This window comes from Centroberyx gerrardi, chromosome 3 (genome assembly GCF_048128805.1).
Source record: "Centroberyx gerrardi isolate f3 chromosome 3, fCenGer3.hap1.cur.20231027, whole genome shotgun sequence".
In the NCBI taxonomy this organism is placed as follows: Eukaryota; Metazoa; Chordata; class Actinopteri; order Beryciformes; family Berycidae; genus Centroberyx; species Centroberyx gerrardi.
In genome coordinates, this window is record NC_135999.1 from 34,601,442 (window position 1) to 34,628,591 (window position 27,150).

The window sequence follows — 27,150 nt, forward strand, 5'->3', positions numbered from 1 at the left end:
TGTCTCAGTGGTATATGAGTTGGTTGGCTGTCGTTTGTAAAAATTGTGTAGACATGTGCTCGTTTTGTATGTGCGCAGTGACGCATTGTTTGTGTGCAGTGACAATGCTGACAAATTGTCATGATTGACTACGTAATATGTGCAATGACTTGAACATAGCTGTTAGCTGCATAAGGGCAACCCCTTCCATGTGTTGCTTGTCCAACTCCTCCCTTGTATCGCGTGCAATGTGTTGCATGCATACTTGTTAAATTCTTGCATTACTTCAATGCCATGCAAGGAGACGTTACTTGAATATTATATTGATGTGTTGGCTGCTTTTGTGCACAAACATTTGATTAAATTTGCCATTGCATTTTTGCCTTTACTTTATAGATTAAAAGGTTGGCACAATGACACAACCAGTGAGGCTGAGAATCATCCTGGGTGAAGATGAAGACGCCATCAGGCTTACCTGACTCCATTGATGACCTGTCTCTGGAGATTAAAACAAGTTTTTATTTGGAGGGAAATATAAGGCTTCAATACCAGGACATTGATTTTGGAAACAAATTCATTAACTTGACTAGTACCTCAGAGATCCAAGACAAGGCAACCGTAAAAGTATTTTTTTGCCAAGAGACCCAGGCACAGGACAAACGTCTTATCAAGCAGCAGCAACCAGTGGCACAGAGGACTCCACATCTGGTTCTTCATGTGAATCCGACAATACAGTTCTTCTTTCATCTACATCGTCATCACCATTGTCATCCTCAAGGTATTCATCTTGGCCAAGTGTTTTCCCAATTCCTCGTTTCTCCTACGACTCTGAAGTGCAACTGGAAAGAGCAAACACTGAATACAGTGCCAATGGAACTTTTTTGACTCACTCCCCAAAACTGAAATCGCATATTCTAGAAAGATTGGAAGGAGAAATATACAGTTATAAAGCTTACCCAACTGATCTTGATCTCAGTGATGTGGCAGAAGCACTGGTTCATAAGCACCCTTGTTTAAGGGAGTTGGGATCCTTCAATGGATGCTATGGCTGGAAAATAAGCCTGAAATACAAAATGGCCAACTTCCGCACCAAGCTGAGAAGCATTGGATGTCCAGAGGTGACTGTAAATTTGCTTAAGAATAAGCCACAAGATCAGTGCCATGCTGCTCAGAATGTCAAAAAGCCCAGAAGGGCAGAAGTGAAAATGTAGTGAGGGATAAAATGGAGAAAACCTTTTCCTATAGAAGACATGACGTAGTTCACGGACAGCCTTTAGTAGCTGAGTGCAAATGCAGGTGGCCGGCACTTTTTAGTGTAAATGAAGTTTTGTTTCAGGCCTGGAAAAGTTATGGAAAATGATACAGATTGAAAAAGTTTTGCAAATGTCATGGAAATTTGTTTTTTCACATGGTCAAGTGTGGGTATCGGCAGACTTGGCTACCTTTTGTGAAAGAATGATAACCCAAACAATATGTATTGGTCCTAGGGGATTGATTTAGCTATCCAGAATAATGCCTGGAACATTTAAATCAGCTATTAAACCAAAACATTTAAGAATTTGGTCTAGCCCTGGTCAGATGTTGATCATGGATATTGTGTTATGTCATGCCATAGTCATAGAAAAGTCATGGAATTTGATTCACCAAAATGTTTAGGAACCCTGTACAATGCTATGGCTTGATTATAAATGGTAGTATATGCTACATATTAAGACTAGAAAATCAGCAGGGATCTACTGATACAATATTTGAATGCAGATTTGTGTATTTGTGTACTGTGATTCTCTAAATATTGCCATTCTACAGATGTTAGAAAACTGCTTTTTTTTTTTCCTTTTTCAGTTGAATTGGGCCATAGAAATCAGTTAATTTGATTGCATTTCTAAACATGGCGGAGTACATTAAAACTAGGGCTGCACGATTCTGGATAAAATGAGAATCTCGATTTTTCTTGCTTAGAATTGAGATCACAATTCTCTCTCACGATTCTTAAGCAAAACAATTGTTAATATACATTTTTACTGCACTCTTTTGCCTGACAACAAAAAATATGATAATGACTGTAATGAGACTGTCATATCAACTTTGCGGGTCAAATGGGCTACACACACAATGTAATTCTAGACTAAATTCCAATGAAATTTAAATTTAATTAATGGTATAAACTTCTCCAATCTCCAGCTGGTTTATCCCGCCATCCATACATTACATTCTGCGCACACTGACTGCACAGTGCAGCATTAAGTAGCCTACAGCCTTAGTTACACTTTGTCTTTGGGAAAATACCTTGCTTCCTGAATCTTTTTTTCGGGTTGCGGATCTGTTTCGGGTCGTTGTTTTATGTATGAAAATGGGTCGGGCGGGTTTGGATACATGCGTGGGATCGGACGGTCGTGGGTTGAAAAAAAACCTGACCAGTGCATCACGAATGTAAACAGTAACCCGATAACTCGTAATCTGCTGCCCTACAAACGTTAACGGTAGGTAGCATCATTACCTTGTGGTATTTAAGTAACGTTAGTGGAATTAGGTCGTTTAATTGATAACCATGTGACAATGCATTGAATTAAATTGAGCTCAACACACGCGCTGTCGGCCTGTCAAAGATATGCGGTTGTTTTTTAACAGACAAAATAGCTTAATTCAAATGCTTGATGAATCCAATACTTATCAGACAACAATCAACTTACATCTCTCTTCTTCTCTTATTTAGAACACAACCTTTGAACAAGTGTTTTACCGTGTCTGTCTACTGTTTTCCGTTATGTCTCTCTCTGGAGTTGTTTTCCTTTCTGCTGGTTTCTGCCCGCTCTGCATGTGTGCATTTCGTCACGGGGCATAACGCAGTGTTGTCACTTGTTAGGAGCGCTTGGTTTGATGCAACGGATGTCCCTAATGAACATGCGGCAGAATCGTTGTCATTTAGGAATGAGATCGCATAGAGGTATGAATCGAGATCGCGATTTTAATTCGATTAATCGTGCAGCCCTAATTAAAACTAAGACATTTATTAAAAGATGTATAGTGCCACAAGTTTTAACAATGTGTGATGTTTCCCTGAATAATCAGATCAATGTTATTTATGATTCACTGATGAGTGTCTTTCTCAATGATTCTCAATGCGCATTACCACCGTCCCTCTGCAAATCAACGTTCTTCGCACAGCTTGACCAACACTCAGAGCGCCTGATGAAGATTTTCAGCAGCAAAGGAGGAGTCGTTGGGAGAAAGATTAAAAATATCATGGTGGCCATTTCTCAGGTTTGTAATGATGTAGATGTTGAATATGTTTATGCTTCTGATAGTCATAAAGTTTGTTACTTGCACGTTTATGCTAGAGCAGCTATGGTTTAGTATAGCTGTCTTTAGGATTTAAACATTAGATGACTTCTTAAAAGGTGTACATCATACCTTTTTGACATTGCTTTGTGTGTTCTTCTGTCTGTCTATTATTTTGTTCCCTAGAGTGACACTATACACACCAGAAGAGAGTACATCCTGAAGTTGTTGTGTGCCTACTTGAATGAGGACCGTGAAAAACTTGTGAAGGAGTATGTGGTGAGTGATTGCACCCACCCCCCGACCTACAATGTTTGAAATATTTTAGTGGGCTTGCTGCAAGCAAGCTTTTAGTTTTTAAAATATTTAACCAACTGTTTTCCAAAAAAAGCAACACACACTAATGATGGAATGTTCACTGGTGCAATTATGTAAGAGTCAAGAAGTGTACCTGTGTGTATGAACCACAACTTTTTGTTAAATAAACATAAACCATTGTCAAATTTGTTTTCTTGTGTTGTTACTTTTATTTAATCATCGCTGGACCGTCGAAGGATACTCCCATTGAGGATAATCTCTTCACAAGGCATGAACACCTGGGGGACAAAAATATCAAGGATACTATGGACTTCGTCAATAAAGTCTGAAAGTATGAAATACAAGATCCTTGTTTCATCTTCTCCCTGGACGTGGTCAGTCTAGACATCCCAGCAGGTATGGCGGCGGTCCAAAAGTGCCTGATTAAATTTCCAGATCGGTCAAGACCAGACCCAGCACTCTTGGAACTGCTCCATCTGAGCCTTAACTGCAACGACTTTGAATTTGACGGTTCATACTACCTACAAGTCAAAGGCACGGCCATGGGCAAACGATTTGCCCCATCGTACGCCATTATATACATGGCAGATTGGGAGGAATCAGTGTTCCTCAAATGTAATCTACTACCCACACATTATCTTAGACATCTTGATGATATCTGGGGTATCTGGACCCATTCCAAGGAGGAATTCGACAAGTTCCTGGCCACCCTTAACTCTCATCACGCCTCCATCAAACTGACGGGAATTTTGGACGCCAATTCCATGGATTTCCTGGATACAACCACCTGGAAGGGTCCTGACTATGGGAAGATGCATACCCCCTACTTGAAGGTCCATTTCAAACCGACCGATATGCATGCGCTATTGCACAGAAACAGCCATCACCCCCAACACACGTTCCGCGGTATCCTTAAGTCCCAACTTCTGAGGTTCAATAGGATATGCACTAGGACTGAGGATCGTGATCAAGCGGTGAAACTCTTATTCAACTCACTCGCGACTAGAGGGTACTCAAGATCCCAACTCCGCAAGGCGCGCAAGGAAGTCTACGGCCCCACACGTCAATAGGAGACACCTGACACCCAACAAGAACAACCAAAACAACTCATCCACCTGATTTCAGTGTACTCAAAGTTTACTGCCTGGGCGAACAGAGTCCTTAAGGAAAACTTCACATGTATATTGGGAAATACCCAGATGGGCAATGACTTCAAGGTCATTTCAGCCTTTAAAAAGAATCCCAATCTGCAAGACTTGATAGTGAGGGCCCAACCAACCAATCAGGGTACCCATAGCCCGAAACAGTTACACCAAGACAGCATACAGGATGCCGAGATGGGGCATGCATAGAGGCATCCACTGGAAATGCTATCCTTCCATGACTTTATCCAAATATTTGGGCTTTAATGCCTGCCTTTTCAGAATTATAAAAATGAAGATTGTACATACATTTTGTGCAATTTTCTCCCTGCAACACACCCCCAACATACGGCAGTACAACGGGCTACAGGGTGTTGATCCACGGCTGTGAAAGTCTCTCCCTCTCCTCATTTTTCCATTTACCAAGCGCGCCATTACGCACAACCATTATGCACAGCTATATCTTGTGAGCCATAAAAGCTTATTGATTGATCACACATGAGTAGGTCTAATTTATGATCCAATATGTGCGTTATTCTTATTTCCACATTGCTGTACAATTTGGTGACATTATGTAAACTGTTTACTCGGGCTAGAATAAAAATCCTGTTTGGAGAAAAAAGGATAAGGAGGAAGGTGAACTTGGAGCTTTCGCAGCAGGAATAGGAAGGTGAAGTTATTCCAGACAGGACGTTTGATTAGTAAAATGGTCTTTGAACATATTTTCTATCAGAAATAAAGTTTATTAGTATTATTACTGAATTTAAAGCGCCTCCCTCTTGGCCCCCCGTTTCTGTGTCTCGGGCGCACAGCGCTATATGCAGACTTGTAGCAGCGGATACTACTCAGTACCAAACGTAAGGATCTCATTCCCACGCGTTATTTTATCAATATGAGATGTCACCAGGACATGAAGTAGTCTGTCTACATGGGAGAGCCTGTCTGTGGATAAACTGAAAGATTCATTGCGCAATATTGCACTTGTATTTCTATGGAATATCCAAACATGAATATCGACAGACACTTTTTTCAGACAAAGCATGCCAAGGTGCCGCTTCAGAGAAATACTGTGGGAGTTTGTTGACTGTGGATCGGAAGTAGGGCTGCACGATATATCGTTTCAGCATCGTCATCGCGATGTGTGCATGCGCAATAGTCATATCGCAGGACGTGCAAATTAACTCAAACACATCATGCTACAACTTTTTTGCTGCTTGATACAAAAGGAAAACTCGCACGGTTCTCATTTTCCATGACTAATCTAGAGAAGTCTGTCTGATATAACATAATTTACTCCGATTTAAGGGTTTGTTATAAGAGTAGCGTATGCTACCTTTCCAGCTTTCGCGGCTCCGAACCGTAGTTGGGAAGCCTCTGGTGTTGTGCTAGCCTATTTTAGCTTAGCCTGGCTCGTAGCTGGTAACAAGCTTTTTACTAAGAGTCCGAACCAACTCTGCAGTGGAGAACTGGCACTTTATTTCGGTACAGCAGCGAACATAATGCACGGCCTCTCGGTGACGTTCTAAGCTCTTTTCCCGCTAACTATGCTAACTTTACTCACTTAGCATCCTGCAACTCACTCTGGCTGCGGCTAAAAACACACTCACTTCCTACTACGTCACCCACGCAGGTTACCCACAAGGCCACCTTCTTAAAGGGGCAAGGCTTGATAGAGCTATTCAAGTCATTTGGTGAAAATTCCTGTATTTTTTCATATCGCAATATATATCGCAGAAGAAAAAAATATTGCAATGTCAGTTTTTTCCAATATCGTGCAGCCCTAATCGAAAGAATAGGAGGACAGAAGAAAGGCAAGTGCATACGTCAGAGCACGTTCCCAAACAGGACAGAGCTCATTATAAATGTATAAATATTTAGCAAACATTTAGCAAATGTTATTCAAACTGTTTATTTCATATAATTTTATACTAGAGAACACTGTAAGGTAGGCTACAGGAAATGTGAGGTAAGTCGTAAGTCGTACAATGCGGCGCCCCTGAAGGGCAAGGTGTAAAAAAAAAAGAATCAGTGTCGGCCAAAAGTTTATCTCGTACGTACGAGATACTAACTGGTACGTACAAGTTAGTATCTCGTACGTACGAGTTAGTATCTCATACGTACAAGTTAGTATCTCGTACGTACGAGTTAGTATCGTACGTGACCGCAAACTTTTTTTTCTCTCCACGTTGCCCTTCAGGGCTTCCGTACAGCAGTGATAGTAATGTTAAAAAAATTTCTGCATTACCTTGCTCTTGTCCTCTTCCTCCTCCTTGGTCAGCCAGTCGGTCAGCCAGCTCCTCTTGAAGCTGCTGCTGTTGTCTGGGAGGCAGCCTCCACAGCGCCTGACCCATCTATATGGTAATATACAGTAACACATTACCACTGAATCATCTCCACGGTAATATACAGTAAGACATTACCACTGACCCATCTAGTGAAGTAGTAGTATTAGCAGTAACAGTAGTAGTGGTAGAAGTAGCAGTAGTAGTAGTTGTAAAAATAGTAGTAGTAGTAATAATTTCATCTTTACTGCAGACTCATGGTCCATAGAAAAGAAAAGAAATAAATAAAATAAATGACAAGTCATTGTTTGTCATTCAGTACAGTAAAATACAATCCAATCCAAAAAAGAATACAAACTAAATTACATAAGTTCAAATCAATTGTCCATTTAATGCAAGTTTACATACAGGCTTTTACGCCAGTGCTCCCTGAGTTTAGATGAGTAGCGAAAACAGCTCTTCACAGGGTTGCTTAGACCTTCTATGATGCTGTTCACTGACTCATCTAAGCGACACATAAATGTATACATAAGATTCCTTATGACTGTCAGACATGTGGGAACTCCAGAGTGGACAAATAGCTGACTAGCACTATGATATCTGGGAACATGAAGAAGCAACCGCATGGCATCATTATAGGCTACTATGAGCCTCTGCATGCTACTCTTCCTGTAGTTATACCATAGGTGTGCTGTGTACAGCGGTGTACAGAAGGCTCTAAACAGGGAACATTGTACATCAACTGAGAACATATGAAATTTATGACATAACATGTTGGCCTGAGCATACAGTTTGGAGCGCTGCCTACATATATATCTCTATCATCATTTAAATCATCAGTGAAATAATGACCAAGGTATTTTATTTCCTTGCATGTCATAAGAGGATTGTTACATAAATAAAACATTGGAAAGACAGATTTCCTATCATCTCTACTACGGACTATCATTACCAGAATCAGAATCAGATTTATTGCCAGGTACATTTACACATACGAGGAATTTGATCTGGTGAGGTTGCAGCGAAAGAAATAAAGATAGTAAATAGCAAAAAAAGTTACGCAGCAACTCACCAAGGCAGCCGTACGCGGCGCCATCTTACATTGCTCTTATTCTCTTTATATTTTATATCATAGTCATTGCCGTACTGTGAGCATATCTTGAGAAGCTCCTGCAGCCCAGCACTGTATGGACTAAAAATAACCAAATCATCAGCATACATAAGATGATTAATGACTGAGTTTAAGATAAGTCATCCATATACACGTTAAACAAAAAAGGTGATAAAATCCCACCCTGACGAACACCATTGCTGACATAGAACGGAGCAGATATAACATTGCCCCATTTAACCTGAAAAGTCTGATGAGCATACCAGAAAGCCAGTATTCTGATTATGTACTTGGGAACACCTCTAACACACATTTTAGCAAATAGTTTTCCATGATTTATCCTATCAAAAGCCTTAGAGGCGTCAAGAAAACACATAAAAATAGAAGAATTTTGGCTTCTACACTCAGCTACTATTTCCTTTAATGCAAAGATGCACATATCTGTGCCATGTTTGCTTTTAAAACCAAACTGATTGTCAGTCGTGCTAACAAACCTTTCCAGCCTGGACAGCAAGATTATCTCTAATACTTTAGAAAGAATACTGGCAAGGGCAATAGGTCTGTAGTTGTCCCTACTATTTAGTAACAGTAGTGGTAGAGGTCAACCGATATAACATTATTTTGAGAGGAAAAAAAGACATCAATGATTATTCAGCCAATAGGCTTGCATTAACGTCTCTGAATGTAATGTAAAACTTAATGTTAAACTTTATACTTTATTTACAAATGAAACTGAATATCACAGCAACACTATAGTGTTCGGCACGTCAGGGGCTTTGTCATGCCAGAGGCTTCTGAGTGTCGACACTGGATAGCTCAGCTTATATAATATATAATATATAATATATTAACGTTAAGAGAAATGTATAGTATACCCTACATGTGATCGCAATTCTTCTTGACTTTATTTCTGGTTTGATTTTTCTGTCACGCATTTCCCAATCTGAATTACTTTGTATAGCCAGATTGCATTAGCCTTTTTATTTTTATTTTTAAAAATATTTTTTTATTAGATAGTTAAAAGTTTAGAGAGACAGGAAAGATTGGGAGAGAGAGGGGGATGACATGCAACAAAGGTTCGGGACCGGATTCAAACCCAGAACCTGCATTCTTACATGGTATGCGCCTTAGACCACTGAGTCACCAGGACGCCGCCGGATGGCATTAGTCTTACCAGAAGAGGTCGACAATAAAATTCCCATGGTCTTGAGGTAACAAGGACACACAGTGTCATAGATGCAAAAAGCCTACACAGTTCAGCAGTATTGCAGAGAGGAGGCGAGTGATCGATCCTGGTTCAGTGGGTGTATTCCATTACATAATGATTTCTCCTCGCCTCGGGGGAAAACGAGAGAACGTGCCAGGAGGAGAGGAAGCGAGTGAACTGTCGCCTGTCAATTGGAATGTCCTCACACGCGCCACATTGAGGTGACGTTTGAAGCGTGCCGTTGAGGCTCCTCACGCACTGTATCCCCTTCTCCTCCACGGATGACAGCTGTCCACATAGAAACATTTCACAAAGTTAAGATTAATGTGTAATTTACCTACAGTATGTCAACCCCTAATGAGCCTCGGAGGTAGAACACCTAAAATAAATGTCTTAAGCTGATGTGTGTCTGTACGTTATTGTCAAACTTTTATGCTTTTGGGTTAGGCAATGATTATGTAAGCTATTTGACATCTCACGAGCAGTGGACCAAAGTTTTATTCTTTTTATACTCCTAGCTGTAAGAGCATAATGTGCAAAATAGACAATGAAATGAAATGCGGTTAATACCTAGTGAAATTGGCTACCAACGTAGCCTACTATAATACACAAAGCAGCAATGTTAACTCAGTCTAATATTGCTGTATCTGTAGACTCCAGTCATTCTTTTGTTGTTTATCTTCATTAGGAGTTACAAATAATCATGAAATAAGGGATCATCATGTTGGTTAGCCCACAAATGAGCAGCAGTTAGGATAGAGGTGATTTAGATATGGCCAGCAGTGCTGGGCTTGTAATGTTATGTGAAACAGACTGACACTAAACAAGTTAGCAGCATGTATCTTTTTGAATGGTCAGTTGCAAACTTCAGTTTAGCCGTCTCTAATCCAGCTCCACGCTCTGTCACCATAGGCACCTATTGCATGTCACCCAACCACCCTCTCCAACATAATGTTTACAAAACAAACACTTAATGGGTGATGCAATGGGTGGCGCAATTCCATCAATTGGTAAAAATGGCCTGAATTATTTTTTGAATCGCCTGTTGTCACAACACAGTGTGCGTGTGGGTGCATGTAATCTAGCATGCAGACAGGCCACATCAGTTTTTTTATTTTTGCCTTTATTTTGATAGTTGGCAGTACAGCTAGACAGGAAATATTAGGAGAGAGAGGAGGGGATGACACGCGACAAAGATACTAGGCTAGACCCAAACCCAGGACGCTACAGCCATGTGTGGCACGTGTCCCAGCCAACTGAGCCGTATCAGTTGCTTACAGTTCAGCTCAGTAAAGTTCTCTCTCTCTCACTCATATACACACACACACACACACACACACACACACACACACACAGAGCTGTCAGTAAAGCTGTCAGTGTAACTGGTTGGTTGACATTCCCCAATCTAAAACAATGTGCACTGGAGCCCAAACAGGTTAAATGTCCAACGTTATTCCTTACCCTTAACCTGACCTGATTTCTAACTTCACCCCTTAAATAGACCTCTAACCCTAAAATGGCCTCTTTGCAAAGTGAGAACAGACTACCTCACCCCCCTGAGAGGCCCTAACCTCAATGTCCAGCACTCAAATTAGTCTTTACAAGTACAATAAATGCACAAAACATCAGCTGATGCCAAAACACGTTACAACATCCAGTGTTAGAACAACCAACCATCTAATGCTGGAGCCAAAACAAAAATAATAGGTGAAGTGTTACTACATTCATTTTCACTGAGCTCTCTTATTTCTTTCTAGTTCTTCTTGTTGCATGTTCCGTCAACAGGAGTTCCAGTGTTAAACGATAATTCTGGATATTTTCAACCTGTGCCTTAATTTCCTAGTTTTTGTCACCATGATGATTCATTGTGAGAGGCACAACTACAAGCAGGAAGTAGTCTGACATTGAAATATATGCATTTGCCTTCAACTCCAACAACCCGGGTTCAATTCCCAATTCATACCAAGAAGATTTCTACTGTGAGTGAAGTTTTAATTTTCAGCTAAACCATTTCTTATTTAACCATGACCAAAGCCTTTCCTGAACCTTAACCAAACTGTTTTAGTTGTTGTAACCTTGACCAAAGTTGTTTTGCTTGCCTAAACTTAACTGTTAGCGGTGGAAATCGTGTGTCCAATTTGTGCTATTGTCACAAATTTTAAGAGATTACATTGGTTCCAAAAAGAGAAACACATAAAGTCGCATGTCATCCCCCTCTCCAGTTTCTCTCTTGATTGTACTGTCAAATAAAGCAGAGATGCCATAAAAAAAAAAAAAAAAGAAAAAAATCTTAAAAATGCCATCTGGTCCATCTATCTATCTTCAAAAAATCTTAGGATCTGCAAAACCCCATATCATTCTAATGGCCCATTCACATCTAGAACGATAACATCGCGCTCGCGTGCACACACGTGCCTCCGCCTTCACCCTTCCAGATTGCCTCAAGGCGAAGCCACATCTGCAAGCTATTTGCCAAGCGGCCGATTCGCCTCCATTAACTTTCAATGAGAAATGATTGATTGTTGAACACATATTGGAATAGCTCGAGATGCAAACCGAGCTCGCGAGGCAGCGGAAAAGTTGAGTTTGAGTCAGTAAAATGCAAATGAGTGCGATGGTCACAGCGAGACAACCAATCACATTTGGGGAAACAAGGCAGCAAAGGGACTAGGCCAGTTCCACTTTGTAGTCACTACAGTCCTTCCGATGACACTGAGCTCGTGGTGCCATTTTCTCTGATAAACAGGTCCACTCAATACTGATTTTCTGATTCTGGAAAAATGCTGGTGATTAACTGACGCATTTAAGACAATTGTTGAATAGAGACATTTTGAATTAAAATCAAGATTTAAATGAATAAATCATGGTGGAAGAGAAAGGACAAGCAGCCCAATAGACAGGAATACAGCGATGCCATGCAAATTCATCGAATGCTAATGTGGCTCCACCGTCAGCAGTAGCACCGCCAGGATTCCAATCTTGGGTCGGCCAGAGAAATGCGTGGATAGGCCAATTTTTCTGCTTGTTCTACTGATTGAGAAGGTTTTAAACATGATCGTCTTAGTGCCATACGCTGTTGCTGACATTATAGCCAAAGTGAACACCAACCAACCATCATACAAATAAAGCTATATAATATACTGTAGGCTACCTAGATACATTGTAAGAATTTTACAGAAGCTATGGAGCAGAGAGTGGCTCGGACGTGGAGTGAGTTTTATCTCATGAGTGGAGAGTGGAGTGAAAAAGACCCACAGCAGAGGGCTTAAGGGTGTTGGTTACACAAGTAAATCATATTGTTTCAAAGTATTTGAAATAAAGCATAAAATCTCACCTTTGTGTGGCTTATCCTAGTTGAAGAGGTGTAGAAGAAGAGTGGCAGCCATTTCTAAGACATCCATATGAAAACAACTAGGACAAGCCACACAAAGGTGAGATTTTATACTTTATTGCAAATACTTTCAAACAATATGATGTGTAGTGCCACACAGTGTAGTGCCAGTCCCAACGGGGCTACAGCATCCCAAGCCCTATCTTTAATAACGTTGTCTGTGTAGAAATACTGCTGATGGTCATACAGCTCCCTGTACGTTTACAGTTTGCTGATTAAATTCTTCACTTTCATGTATTAAAGCATTCTCTATCTCTCTCTCGCTCTCTCAACATAAACAACATGAAATTCTAAAATAAATATATAGTAGAAAAAAAATTACAAGTAGAAATTAGGGTATGGGTGTCATGGAAAGTAGTATTTAAAGGGGTAATAGGCCTATTCATAGTATTCCCATGATGTCAGATGCATTTCCTACCAATATGGCGCTTTACAATATACACAGCTCATTGGCTGTGTTTGTCATTTGATTGTAATCACCTGTAAATTTATTACAATCACCTGTTATTTAAGATGGCTGTGTGGTGATGTAACAGAATACTATGAATACAAGTAGGACTCTTTAAATATAAATGGGACTTTTATCTATAGCCTACTACTATGCACATGGTTCTCTGTGGGAAACTGACTAATTGCACTGATGGGAAGCTACAGAAATTACTAGTAAAGAAAAATAATAATAAATACAGGTCTACAGTATATTGCAAAATATTCCAAATTAGGTCTATACGACTATCCAGCCAGAACAGAGTAGGCTATTTAAAAACTGTCTATATGACAGTAGGCACAGCTGCTGAATACACATCAGTGATCTGTATGGTAGTGGTGTGCATTTCTGTCTGTTTGTCTGTCTGTAATCATCAGTGCACATGTATTAATCTGCAACAACAGTTAAGACATCGGTAGGCACAGTGAGCGAACAACGAGCAGTGTGTGTGTTGATCAATTCTTAAAATAGAAATTTTGTTGGAAAAAGGCGCTGCTTGGTGGATCATCTAAATGCCGAAATCACTGTAAGACCCTACTGATTTGTAAATTGCCTTAATTCATGGTCTGGCCGGTCTGTGCGTTTTCCGTTAAACTAAACAGCAGTGAATTGCCAGATTTTTGAATGGTGTTAGGCCTGACGATCTCTCCCTCTCGTCCCACTTTACCTCGATGTGTTGCATAAACAAATCCACTACACTGTTGTAAACATCAACGTTAGAAGTTCCAGCTAGCAAGGTAGTTTGATCCGTAGTTCCCACCCTCCCTTCAGTAGCATTGGTCCTACAGATTACGGAGCTTTCAACGAGGGCAGCCATTGGTTGAGGCTGCTATCAACTAAAACTAGTCATAAAGCCCTCGGTTAGCTAACCCAGCTAGTTTTGCATGCTGACAAGGGGGGCAGCCCAAACAGTTTGATTTTATAACACAATTAAAATATCGTATTTATCGTGTTTGCGTTACAAGTATGTCTTAATACTTACAATGTCATAAGCTAAAGCTCCATAACGCTACCTACCTGAGTTTAGTGATTACTTAGTTTCTCCGCCAGCACGACCTGCAAACAAGGACAGGTGGAAATATTGTTTCCCTGCTCTACATGCAGTCAGTTGTCATTTCGTTTAAATACAAGGAGAAAAGAGAACAGTTATTGTTATGGTACAGGAGAAACCCTAATACGCATCCTAACTCAATAATCATCTGTTCTCACCCTCCTCCTTCTTTCACCTCCGCCCCTCCCATTTATCTGTCAGACGACACGTACAGAAAGTTGTTTTTGTTTTTCATTTTTTATGATAATTTTACTGTAATGAATCATACATGTTCATTCTCAATATAAATCACACTGCATACGACACAATAATAAACAATAACAATAAACAGAAAGAATAAAAAGTAGAAAAGCACTACACGTATAGGCAACGTCACTGACGTCAATGCGTTCGTTTACGTATTAGAGCATCACCCAATCCCACTTCCTGCTGTTGGTCACCCGGCAAAAACAAAAATACACAGAAAAAACTCGAATCAATCGCACTTGAAAAGCGGTAAGTAATATGCAAACATTACATCACATTTAGTATATCGCCGGTGTCCTGCACTAATCGAATATTACTGTATGTAACTGGCAGCTGACATTGTCTCATAAGTAGCTAGAACATGTTTTGTGACAACACTAATAATTGCAATAATTTAACGTTAGTCCTTGTCTCTGTCTTTTATTTTAGTAAAGCATGCTGTCTACCGGAGATCTGAAAGGCTGTCTTCGTAAACTGGACGATTTGCTCCGGGTAATAAAGTACCCAGTAGATGTCGATTATAATGGGTAGGTCTACATATAGGGTAAATTAATCTGCCAATACTGAGGTAGGAAAATAAAAGACGAATCAAACTCCAACGTCTTGAGACATTTTACAAAGCAATAGGATGTGGTAAATTCGGCATAAAATGATCCACCAAGCCCTTAATTAAGCAAAATCGATTTTTTTTTTTTACAGTTGGTTCATACTGGTCGCTCCCGCCCTCCATTGTGTGTTTCGGTGGAAGATTTGGAGAATGGCGAACTAAATCTAAAAGTTGCTTGGTTGTTTGGATCTATGCCGAATTGAAGAGTGATTCCTTGGGATTCAGAAAAGGCCTAAGTCATGTTCTACCAGGTGTGCACCATTACTGATAACCAAGGAAGCATTAAACCTGCAATAAGCGATTTCAGACCCTGCAACCAATCCTGAAACTAACGTGTGCTACGTGGAGATCTCAGTGAGACCTCTGTAACCAACCCTTACTCCAACCTCAGTTAATGATCTCCGAGATCATTTCAATTCTAAAATTGTGAATGTTATGGATGTTATTGCTCCTGCTAGGGTCAAATTGATTTCTGGTAAGCAAAAAGCACCATGTAGAAATATTACATCTGTAAAAACCCCAAAAAGGGAGTGCCAAAAGCTGAGTGTAAATGTCGAAAAACAAAACTCCAGATTCACTATGGCATCTATAAAGAGAGACTTCATAATTAAAATTCAGAATTGAGAAGCACTAGACAATCCTGTGTTTCTAACATCATTAACAATAATGTTAATAATACACACATTCTGTTTAACAGTGTTGAAAATGCAAATTTTCACAAAGATGGCTGGAAGAGAAAGATTTTCAGGCATGGTTGCATGCTGTTGACGTAAACGACGAGAAGCCTACTGTGCAGTTAGTAAGAAATCATTTAAGCGATGCACTATGGGAATCGATGCTTGTGATTTGTTCCCACTCCATTCTTTTTAATCGCCACAATGGCCCTCCCATTAGTAAAACACTAAAGTGGTGGAGTTCTTCTCACCCATCAAGACTGTGCTTGGTTTTGCTTTCACATACTGCTTTTGTATAGCTTTAATGGCGTAACCAGTTAGGGCTCAGAGTGACATTAAAAGGTATTAAAAGTGGCATTAAAAGGTTTTCAAAAGAATCAAATTCAATTTGCTGATGCCTGCAGATACCCTGTCTGCTAAGTATTCCCAGAGTTAAACCTAAGCATAGTGGGACAGCATTTAGCTATTACGCTACAGATACCTGGAACAAACTTCCAGAAGATCTCAGAAGCGCCCCAACTTTGACCACTTTTAAAACTTTTTTGTTCTGCCATTTGATTTACATTTTGTGAAATCTGGTTGTGTTTTGCACTTCCTGGCCATTGTAGTTATGGCATAAGAGCAAGTTATTAAAATGTTTCTGGCTCTCACAGTAACATTATTACACCTTTACTAGATCTTTCTCTCTATATAGCTCATGCTCTATCTCTCTCACTTGCAGTCTCTCTCACATTGTTGTTCTCCGTCTCAACAGCCTTTCAAGAGGAGACCCCTCGGCTTTTCTACCAATAGTGAGTTTCGTCCTCACCTCCTTCTCTCCCCTATTGGCTGAGCAGCTGGTGGTGGCAGGACTGGAGTTGACTGGCAAGACTGACCTCCGATTCACTGACACACTTTATAAGGTAACACACACAATGTTAGTGCAGTTGTCTTTTCACAACTGGTTTAGGAGGTTATTGTTTATGTTAGGTTTAGACTGATATCAGTTTTTAAAAGTCGGTACCAAAACTTTTGGATTGAAGCTGCAAATTGCTGATATTTTGTGTCAATATTCTTTGTTTTTTTTTGTGTTTTTTTTTACCATTTAATGCCAAAAATGACAAGTATTCAGTGTTTCCCCCCAAATTCTATTCTTGCCAGAATGGTAAAGCCTCTGTAACAGGGTTTAGAGCGTTTAAAAACCCAGGATGATTATAATAATAATAATGATAATAACTTTAGCAAAATATCTACAAGTGGCTATATGTGAGGTCCAAGCACTTGGGGTCATTTAAGTGTTTTGCAGCTGAAATGAAGGAATCTGTTGTTAGCAGTATTTGATCTCTAGGAGAAATGTTTCAAGAGGGTTAGGGTTACGGTTACTAGTTTACAGTGGTTTATTACGTTACATTGAGTATTTTTACATGCACACTAATAATTTGATATCAACTCAAGTAAGGCAACACTCCAGCCATTGAAATTGTCATGTAATGCATTCATTTGATTACCTTAATTGGGGTAAGGTCATAATCGGAGTAAACATAACCCAGTTAACATAACTAGATTTCTCCTCAATCTTTCAATTTATTGGGGCATGTAAACACCTTAGTCACATTTCCTTTGGCTTTTTCAAACTGTGCATACCAATTACCAGATGCAGTAACCCGGTAGTTGTATTTCCAAAACAAACAATATGGCACAGTGTAGTACGGTAGCCGAGAATGGCCATGGATGCTCATATTTTTTTAACATCGGACTTAATTATCTTGTTATGCCGAGAGAAATAAATGATTTTGTTGAGCCTAGTAAGCCTGATAGTGTTGCCAATGTGTAGAACGACTAAAGTGGAATTGACAGTGTCAGAAGGTGAGATCACAATTAGCCTATGCCACAGGCAGAAATTGCAACCACAATCAGTACACCTAAGTCCTTATCTTGAGAAAACCTTTTTTCCCGCGGCGCAGCCGAGGGCATCACGAGGCAAATTCAAGTCAGTCAGTCAGTCAGTCAGTCATTCAGTCAGTCGGGTAACGTTTACCCGCAATCTACACTCAGCCGTGTTTTTTAGTGGTCCGTCTCTCGGAACAGAAAAGCTCCCATTTGAATCAATGCTGCTGTCTACACCGGCCACGTACAGGTGCACGTTCCAGCTCCGACCCACGCGCGTCACTGCGACCTGCAGCGCCTTTTTACGCTTCGAGTCAATTTTTTGGGGTCAGCGCGTAAACACGCCACGTAAAACCCATTGCATATGCTTTTAACCATTTTAATGCCAGTATTTTGGTGTATTTTTTCCATTAACACTATAATGCTGATGCGGTCTGTTGGCGTCTTTGCTTGGGTGACAAAGTCTATAGTCTAGACAATAGCTGAGAATGATGGTCTCCTTATTCCTTTTGGTTTCAATTATAAGTATTAATCATGGACTGATGCACTGATGCTGCATTCTGGAGAAATTTAAATTAAGTATTCAACGACTTTTGTGTTGATATAGCCTAAATATAGGCTTATTTACCCATATCAATGATGTATTTCAATTTCTGCTTGTGTTTTTTGAGGCTTTGTTCTTGTTTTCACGCTTTTTAATGTGCGGCTAAAACGGAACCAGTGTAGACACAAACGCAGGACTCACGCGTGCTGCTTACGTGCTGCTGACGTGATGCTGACGTGACGCGGCCAGTGTAGATTTGGCATTAGTGAGATGATGTGCTTCGTCAGATGGCCTCTAGAGGGCGATTTTGACTGTGCAATGCAGTGTTTCCCATACAGAGGCAGAAAATCTAAAGTTGGTCGGTGTTTACAAATGGATCTAAATCGATCTCTAATGCTCCTGATGTGCACATCACCTCATGTCTGTAATTTGGAAATGTACAGACAGCAGACCAGCAGCACTGAACTCAGTCCACAGAGTCTCCCGGTGTGAAAACAAAAGTGAAACTTAACATTCCACTGTCAGTAACGGGGATTTGTAGACAGTAACTTGTCTTCGCTGCCCTACAGACTTTAACGGTAGATGCCTTTAACGTTACCTTGTGGTATTTAAGTAACGTTAGTGGAATTAGGTAATTTAACCGTGACGCAGTGCTTCAGTGCATAGATTTGCACACGCGCCGTGGGTCTGTACAGGATCTGTGCTTGTTTGTTATCTCATGATAATTACATAAATTGTGATCACGACAAAACAAAGTTTGATATCTCAAGTTATTTAAGTTGTGATCTGGAGATAACGGGATTAAACAAGACAAAGAGTCTAACAGCCCCGCGATATTTCGTTTTGTGGAAGCGTTCCATGCCGGGAATTGAACACGGGTCTCCCGATTGAGAGTCTGCAATCGAACTCCCTGTGGCACACTTTCACCCACGTGACCATAAAGTGGTGAACAGACTGACCGACCGACAATGTGATCCATAGAGCCCCTGCAGCCGCGGGGCTAAAAATATGAGCAACCACGGCCACTCTCAGCTTCCGTAGTGTAGTGACAAGAAATAGATTTTTAAATGTGATTTTTAAGCCAGGTTATTAGAGAAAATGTTACATCGAACCATGTAATTATTGTAATCAACATATTGACTTAAGCTGATTACTCCCAATAATTGCCATATTGGTGTGCATGTAAACATACTCACTGACTACTGACCCACTACTGTACAGTGGTTTGTTACATTACATTGACTACTATCCTGTCTACAGGGGTTTATTATCTTACATTGACTACTAACCTACTATTTGCAGTGGTTTATTTCCTTACATTGACTTCTAACCAACTAGTGTACTACTAGTCTCCAGTTGTTTATCATGTGTGTGCGTGTGTGTGTGCAGATACTAAGGGATATGTTCCAGTATAAACCGATACTATCCAAGCAGCAGTTCCTTCAGTGGGGTTTCTCTCAAAAGAAAATCTCTGTCATCTGTGATATCATTAACCTGGTCCTGCAGAGACACAAACAGCTGAAGAAGGTACACACCTGTGTGTGTGTGTGTGTGTTTGTGCATATGGATTGGATTGGATGCAGTGGTACCAATATTGGTGTGGGACATTATACTAGTCCCAGGCCAAAATAGCTTGTGAGTGTTTAATACAATGTGTAACATGTAAAAAAAAAAAAGTCTGCCTTTTTTATAGAAAGATAGTTAGATCTTTGATCGTTAAAGCCCCTATGTGTAGGTTTTGAAAATTGTTGATTTTGGCGAATCCTAGTGGTAGTTCCAAAAACGCGACATCGTCGCAAACGTCTTTGCAACCTCTTAGCGGCGTTTGCGATACCCCGCTTCATACAGCCACAATATGTAAACAAAATACTGCTGCAGATAACTGTAGCTCAAACATTAGTTCCTATATTATTCCTAATGACAGCATTGTAATGACAGCAAATAAACTAACGTTATGCCATAACCGCAGATATAAACTACACGGGTCCTAAGAATTGTTAAAAGCTTCAGTAACACAATTTGAGACCCTTATTGGTGTTTCACTTACATGTGTAGGAGAAAGAAAGCCAGCTTTGTCAGTCTTAAACCTCTTCAGCTCCCGTCTAGCGAACGCCCGGCCACGGTTAACTCTGGGCGGTCTGACGGCTTTGTCACGCTCCTTCGTAGCTCTTTTAGCCTCTTATAGAACTAGTGCTGGGCGCCAATGGGTCCGTCGGGCTCCCGGGGTTTGGTAACCAGAGTTTCCAGTCTGCCATGTTGCGGGGGGCCAGGGAACGGGAACTTCAAGCCGATCGATCCACGGGGCTACCGGTAGAGGTGTGAATCTTCACTGGCCTCACGATTCGATTCGATTACGATTCACCTGTCAACGATTCGATTCGATTCGATTCCACGATGCATCATGATGCATCTCAATGTATCGCATCCTCAATTTTCTATATTACTGCACATGACTACTTTTTCATCAATTAATACAAGCAGTCAGATAAATATGAACTCCTTTTTTTATTTAGAAAGTGCTTTAAAAATCAGAATATCAACATAAATGTTTATGTTTAAGATAAATGTTAAACATAAATGTCTTAACATTAAATTAAATTAAATTGTAAACCAAAATAAATGGTATAGGCCTAGCCTATACCTATATTTGTGTGTGAAAATGTTCAACTCAAAAACAAAACATAAATCCTTCTGCAGTGCATTACAAGTGTGCTGTAATCTACTGAAAATAAGGTTTTCACATAGCAGCTAACACAGGGCACTTTCTGAATGTGGCAAACATCACAAACATGACTCTGAACACAGCAGACAACAAGACTGCGACAGTAAATACTAAATAGCATCAAACTACTAAGTAGTTTATATATTGTAGTGTACTTGTTCATAAAAGAAAATATCAAAATGTTAACATAAATGTCTTAACATTAAATTCAATTAAATTGTAAACCAAAATAAATGGTATAGGCCTAGCCTATACCTATATTTGTGTGTGAAAATGTTCAATCCTCAAAAACAAAACATAAATCCTTCTGCAGTGCATTACAAGTGTGCTGTAATCTACAAAAAATAAGGTTTTCACATAGCAGCTAACACAGGGCACTTCCTGAATGTGGCAAACATCACAAACATGACTCTGAACACAGCAGACAACAAGACTGCGACAGTAAATACTAAATAGCATCAAACTACTAAGTAGTTTATATAGTGTAGTGTACTTGTTCATAAAAGAAAATAATATCAAAATGTTAACATAATTGTCTTAACATTAAATTGTAAACCAAAATAAATGGTATAGGCCTAGCCTATATTTTTGTGAAAATGTTCAATCCCAGTGTAAATGTACCTTTTGACATTTTCAGTAGAAGTAAAATATGACAGTGAATGAAGTACAAAATTGCTCACTGCTCAGCATTTGGGAATTTGTAGGTTCTTGTGTAAGAACACTAGGTGATCCACATGTTCTGGTTTGAGAGTGCTTCTTTTTGCAGTGACCACATCTCCTGCAGTGGAGAAAACTCTCTCTGCAGACACGCTTGTGCCTGGGATACACAAGTATCTCTTCGACAGCCTGGAGAGGAGAGGAAATGTGACCTCATGGACACGCCACCAGTTCAAAGGATCCTCAGTGAGAGGCAGAGATGGGGCTTTACAGTATCTCTCCATTTCCTCCTCAGCCCTGGCATAGGCGGTCTTGGTTTGTACTGTACCTTCAGTGTCAGTGAAAGCATGTCCCAGCAAACTCACGAGCAGCAGTGAGGCCTTTCTTTTGGGAGCAGAGGGGCATGTAGGCCTATCGTCCTCCACGGGCAGCGTTTCTTCTTCCAGAGTTCCTGTTCCCCCAGGCGCTTCATCCGCTTCTGTCCTGAGTGTCCTCTCATTCTGTGTTTGAAGAAGAATAGCATTAAACCAGCAGTTAGCACTTTCTCAGTCAATGCAACAGCTCACATCTATTAGGATAACTGTTTTTCTCAGTCTTATAAAACTTTTACTCATTGTAGCTACTTAATATTGTTATGACAATTTTAAGTTTGTTTTAATTTTATAAGAAACATGAAACATGGTGAAATTACCTCCAAGGATGAAGCCTCTGTAGTCACTCCTCTGTAGATCTCCAATCTCTCCTCCTCTGTGAGGAAAGGCAGTCCCTTAAAACGGGGATCCAGGGCAGAGGCTGTATGAAGGATGTTCTTCTCTGCCTCACTGTTGTACCTCTTAAGGAGATCTGCTTTGATGGCATGCTTTATCTCTTGGATCATTGGTGAGTCTCCAATGGTGTCTGTCATGTTCTGGAGGAGCTGTGCATTTAGTGGAGCAATTAGACAAACTGTTGGATTGCTCTCCTCTGACATCAATGTAGTGGCATCCTTCATTGGCTTTAATGCCTTCACAGCGTCCTCTGCATTTGACACATCTGTTTCATTGAGAGTGCAGAGGTCGGACTCTCCTCTTCTCACCTCAGGAGACAGCAAGGTGGCACAAATCGCAGGTTGTTGTTCCAAAAACCTCTCCACCATGTCATATGCGCTGTTCCACCTGGTGGCAACGTCAGTTTTCAGTTTATGACTTGGCAGGCCAAGAAGTTTCTGTTTCACTTTCAGATGGTGGTTCGCGGTAGTGCTGCGGTGGAAGAATGTTGATATCCGTCGGATTCTGCCCAGAAGCCTGGAGACAGTGGATACTTTAAGCGCCCGCTGTGATGCGAGATTCAACGTATGAGCGAAGCATTTTATATGAGCGAATTTTCCGACTTGAGCTGCAACTACCATGTTAGATGCGTTGTCCGTCACCAGCACTACATCTTTATCGGTTAGCTGCCATTCTTCCACGACATTAAACAGTAGCTCCGCCAGATGAGAACCCGTGTGACTGTGATAAACGGCTCTTGTTTGCAGCACATGCGATAAAATCTGCCAGTCCTCGCTAATATAATGTGCTGTTATTGTTACATACGAGTCCGTCGCGACAGAAGTCCAGGAGTCACATGTAATGGCTACTCGACTAGCTTTACTCATTGACTCCATTACCTGGGCTTTGGTTTCGCGGTAGAGTGCAGGTATAGTCGTTTCTGTAAAGTGACTTCGTGATGGGAGCTTATACCGTGGCTCCAGGGTCTTTAGCAGGTGGCGAAACCCGGGGTTCTCCACGACCGAATAAGGCCATAGATCCTTAGCTATGAAAGCTACCACAGATTGGGTGATTCTCTTCCCTCTCTCCGAGTTGGACGGCAAAGTTGACAGCGTCTCCTCAATTCTAGCCTGGCCTGGGTCCGCTGTTTTCTTTATGGTTGCAGACGTTAGCTCAGGGTGAAAACGGCTAACGTGGTTCCTCAAATTCGTCGTATTACCAAAGTATTTAATTTTTGTGTGGCAGATTTTACACACAGCGTGCGTCTTGTACAGTTCATGCTTCCCAGTAAGTTCATAAAATCCGAAATGTGCCCAGATGTCCGCTTTCAAAATACTGGGTGCGTTTTTTATCACTTGCTGCTGATCTCTGCCTCTCTCCGCCATATCTCCCGTAACGTTAGCCTAACGTTCGCCCACAATTCAATGCGACGTTGCTCGCGGAAGTAATTGTAACTTTACAACTTTATTGTCCAGCCAAGGTCGGAAAATCAACAATCAACCTTAGTAGGCTATAATCGATTATGTTCTGTCACTGCATCGATGCAGAATCGTCCACGTCCGCATCGCGATGCATCTTAGAATCGAGAAATTTCCACACCTCTAGCTACCGGGAGCTCCAGGTCTCACGCTGCCCTCCCTCTCCCTCTTAGCTGTCTTCTGTTAGCCTCTTCTGTTACAGGCTTCTCGTTTTGTTTTGTTGCAGATGGTCAAGCAGTTACAGTCCTGTCTTCCATGTTACCACTATCTGCCATATTGATTAGCTTCACACTGTTCAATCTGAGCAACTGCATTCAAACTGTCTCTGTTTTCTTCCTGGTTTGGTTTGACTTTCTGCCGTAAGTCAGTACAGGACTTCGCGCCAGTTCGTACCCCCGGACACAGAGAATGAACAGACTGAAAGCAACACATAGACTAAACCAATTTTCTCAAACTTTTATGGTATCAAAATTGATTGGAGGATGATATAATCAGATACAAATTCTACATGTAGGGGCTTTAACATTATTAAAAGGATTATCTTTGTTTGGTGACACCAAACCATGGACCATGGAGCATATCGTCATTTCATGGCTGCTATGGTTGTCTAAAACATTCTATCCATGATAAAATTGTATTCACAAATTAAAAAGAGGAGAACGCGCACCTACACAAGGGTGTCAGGAGTTGCAGGAGATGGCGCACACTGCATAAACTTAGTAATAGCTTATACCAAGAGTATGACAGATGGCACAGAGCTCATTCCAGTTTGCCACTATAGTTTAGTTATGTTATAATCATGTTTAGATTTTTTTCTTCACAGGTTACAGGTCACGTTTTATTTCCTTTCCAGGTTTCCTGTTAAATTGACTTTTAGCAGGTAGGAGCTTACTGTAGACATGTAGAGTATGGATTGCTTTGCAGACAGAAAGGTATGGCGAGTCAGATAGATGAATGGATGGAATTTTTGTTTAATTGACAAGCTGTTTTTATGCCTTTCAGTTGCCAGAGAGGCCATTGGTCGTGAGTCACATAGGAAATCCCCCCACTTTTCCCACAAACTTCTCCCATAAAGAAGCATTCTGCTCCCATGATGAGATCTGCGCCTCCCATAATGAAGCATACTCTTCCTATTCTCCTGAACATGGGATCACAGAGCTGGCGGGAGGGGAGAAGGAGAAGAAGGAATCTGTTCCACAAGTAAGCAGTTATTAAATCAATATAGATACTGTGTGAGAGCTCATATTAGATACTATTTAATAGACATTATCAAGATAGTAGCTTAAAGAGTCAGACAGGTTTGCCAATATGTCAAACCACATAGTGATGTTGTGATTTGAGGAAATTACAGCCCTTTGAAGTTGTTGCTATATAATGATAATAACAAAGACTCCTTCCCATTATTCCTGTTATGTGTCAGAATGACACAAAATTTGGTATGCAGGCTTCTTAGACTTGCCTTTACTTTGTTTAAAAGTAGCTAAGGAATTGATCAAAAAATGGTGGAGTTATTGACCAATGCAGTGGAGTAACTCATTAGCAAGTAACTCATTGCAGAAATTAATTAGACAATAATTAATTAAACAATTATTTTTTGCACACACACACCTGCCTGCACACTCTACATGGGCTAGGTATTGGTTATTGTGAGTTGTTCTCTTATTACTGTAGGCTCTGTACTGATTAATATGGGATGTTCTCTAGTTTCTATGTGCTATTATGGGCTGTGCTATGGTTGTTATTTGATCTGCGCTGTAATTATGGTCTGTCTTGTGATTGCTATGGGGAAGCTATTGGTTATTATGGTCTGTCCTGTTATTTCTATGGGCAACGTACTGTCCTCTGATTGCCATAGACATAGTAACCACCTAGAAACACCCTAGCAGCAACCACTTGAAATCACCTAGCAACCACCTAGTAACACCCTAGTAACCACTAGCAATTGCTTAGCAACCACTAGGTAACACCTTAGCGACCGCTTATAATCATCTAACAACCACATATTAACACCATAGCAACCACTTGAAATCACTTGGCAACCATCTAGTAACATGCTAGCAACCAGTAGTAATTGCTTAACAACCACCCTGTAACGCCCTAGCAACCACTTCTAATAAACTAGTAACCACATAGTAACACCATAGCAGCATCCATCAGCATTGCTGCTCAGCAATCACCCACGTTTTCTTCAGGAAATGCACCTTTCTAGTAGGGCTGGACGATAATTCAATATTATCGTTTATCGTCTTTCAGTGGGATTATATTGTGATGATATGGTGATTTTGGGATATCGAGACGCAGAATTCTGCTGTCTAAACTGATGAGAATAAGCAAACTTTATTTAGAAACTCAGACAAAATGAAGTATGGTAGGAATATTATGTGAAAATTTCAGTTTAGTTTGACATCACACCAAATAGGGCTGCAGCTATCGATTATTTTAGTAATCGAGTATTCTACCGATTATTCCATCGATTAATCGAGTAATCGGATAAGAAATACTTTTGCTTTATTAAAGAGCAATAGTAAATATACAAAAGAGAAAAGCTGTCCGCACGAAGCTGTCCATACGACACTGTGATTTACTGAAAACGAGGTGAAATAATTATTATTATTGATATTTATTACTAGGCCTAAATATCATACAAGTTCATAAGACTGGCTAATGTACATTTATTTACTATGTTGAAGGGTTGCCCTACACCTGCTGACCCTACTCACTGCAATCAAACTAAACTGAATATACCTGCTGTATTGGACTGGTGCATTTTAGGCTCCAATTGCTACTTACACCACCTGATATTTTGCTTTCTGGGGTATTTTATGCATCACTGTGAGGGGAGTAGGTGTGTGTGTGTGGGGGTGTGTGTGTGTGTATGTGTGTGTGACTATCATGATAATAACATGAATGAAGCTCAGGCTTTCACAAATTGACTGCAGCATTTTATTTTCTGTGGTTATTTTCTTGAGCAAAACTTAGCTAACTTAGGGACATCATAACTAGCCACCATATTGATTTACGTTCTTAACTAGCCATTACATATAGCCATAATTAACGTGCATTCTTTACTAGCCTTCATCTCATCCCGTTTTAATATTAAGTGCTGACTCCGCCCACCCGGGCCAGTTTCAGGGTACGGCGGTAGCAATTACAAGTGGACCCTATCCTACAGTCCCTGCTCTCAGCGGAGGGAGGGAGCTACGCTGTGTGTGGGAAGCGCTGTGACCGTCAGACCCCTCTGGATTAGACAAGCAAGTAGAGAAAACCGGCATCAGCCGAACCAATTTATTGCCAAATACTTTGGGATTCAACACATTAACATTGCTTCCCATGGTCAGAAAAAGTCGGCAGATTTGTCGCTAG

At 40.6% G+C, this 27,150-nt stretch overlaps 2 protein-coding genes across 2 annotated transcripts in view; one reads left to right on the forward strand and one right to left on the reverse strand.

Moving 5' to 3' along the window:
• The window catches only part of fbxo8 (F-box protein 8), a 77,235-nt gene extending 62,851 nt beyond the window's left edge, over positions 1-14,384 (reverse strand). Inside the window, exons 1-2 of the mRNA XM_078282652.1 lie at positions 14,214-14,384; positions 6,964-7,069 (exon numbers count right to left, since the gene is read on the reverse strand). Coding sequence (XP_078138778.1) covers positions 6,964-7,069 — 106 coding nt within the window. The 5' untranslated portion in view covers positions 14,214-14,384. The remainder of the gene's footprint in view (positions 1-6,963; positions 7,070-14,213) is intronic.
• Positions 14,385-14,927: 543 nt separating this feature from the next.
• cep44 (centrosomal protein 44) overlaps positions 14,928-27,150 on the forward strand; it is a 48,656-nt gene continuing 36,433 nt past the window's right edge. Inside the window, exons 1-4 of the mRNA XM_078290718.1 lie at positions 14,928-15,020; positions 16,529-16,676; positions 19,574-19,711; positions 24,790-24,987. Coding sequence (XP_078146844.1) covers positions 14,929-15,020; positions 16,529-16,676; positions 19,574-19,711; positions 24,790-24,987 — 576 coding nt within the window. The 5' untranslated portion in view covers position 14,928. The remainder of the gene's footprint in view (positions 15,021-16,528; positions 16,677-19,573; positions 19,712-24,789; positions 24,988-27,150) is intronic.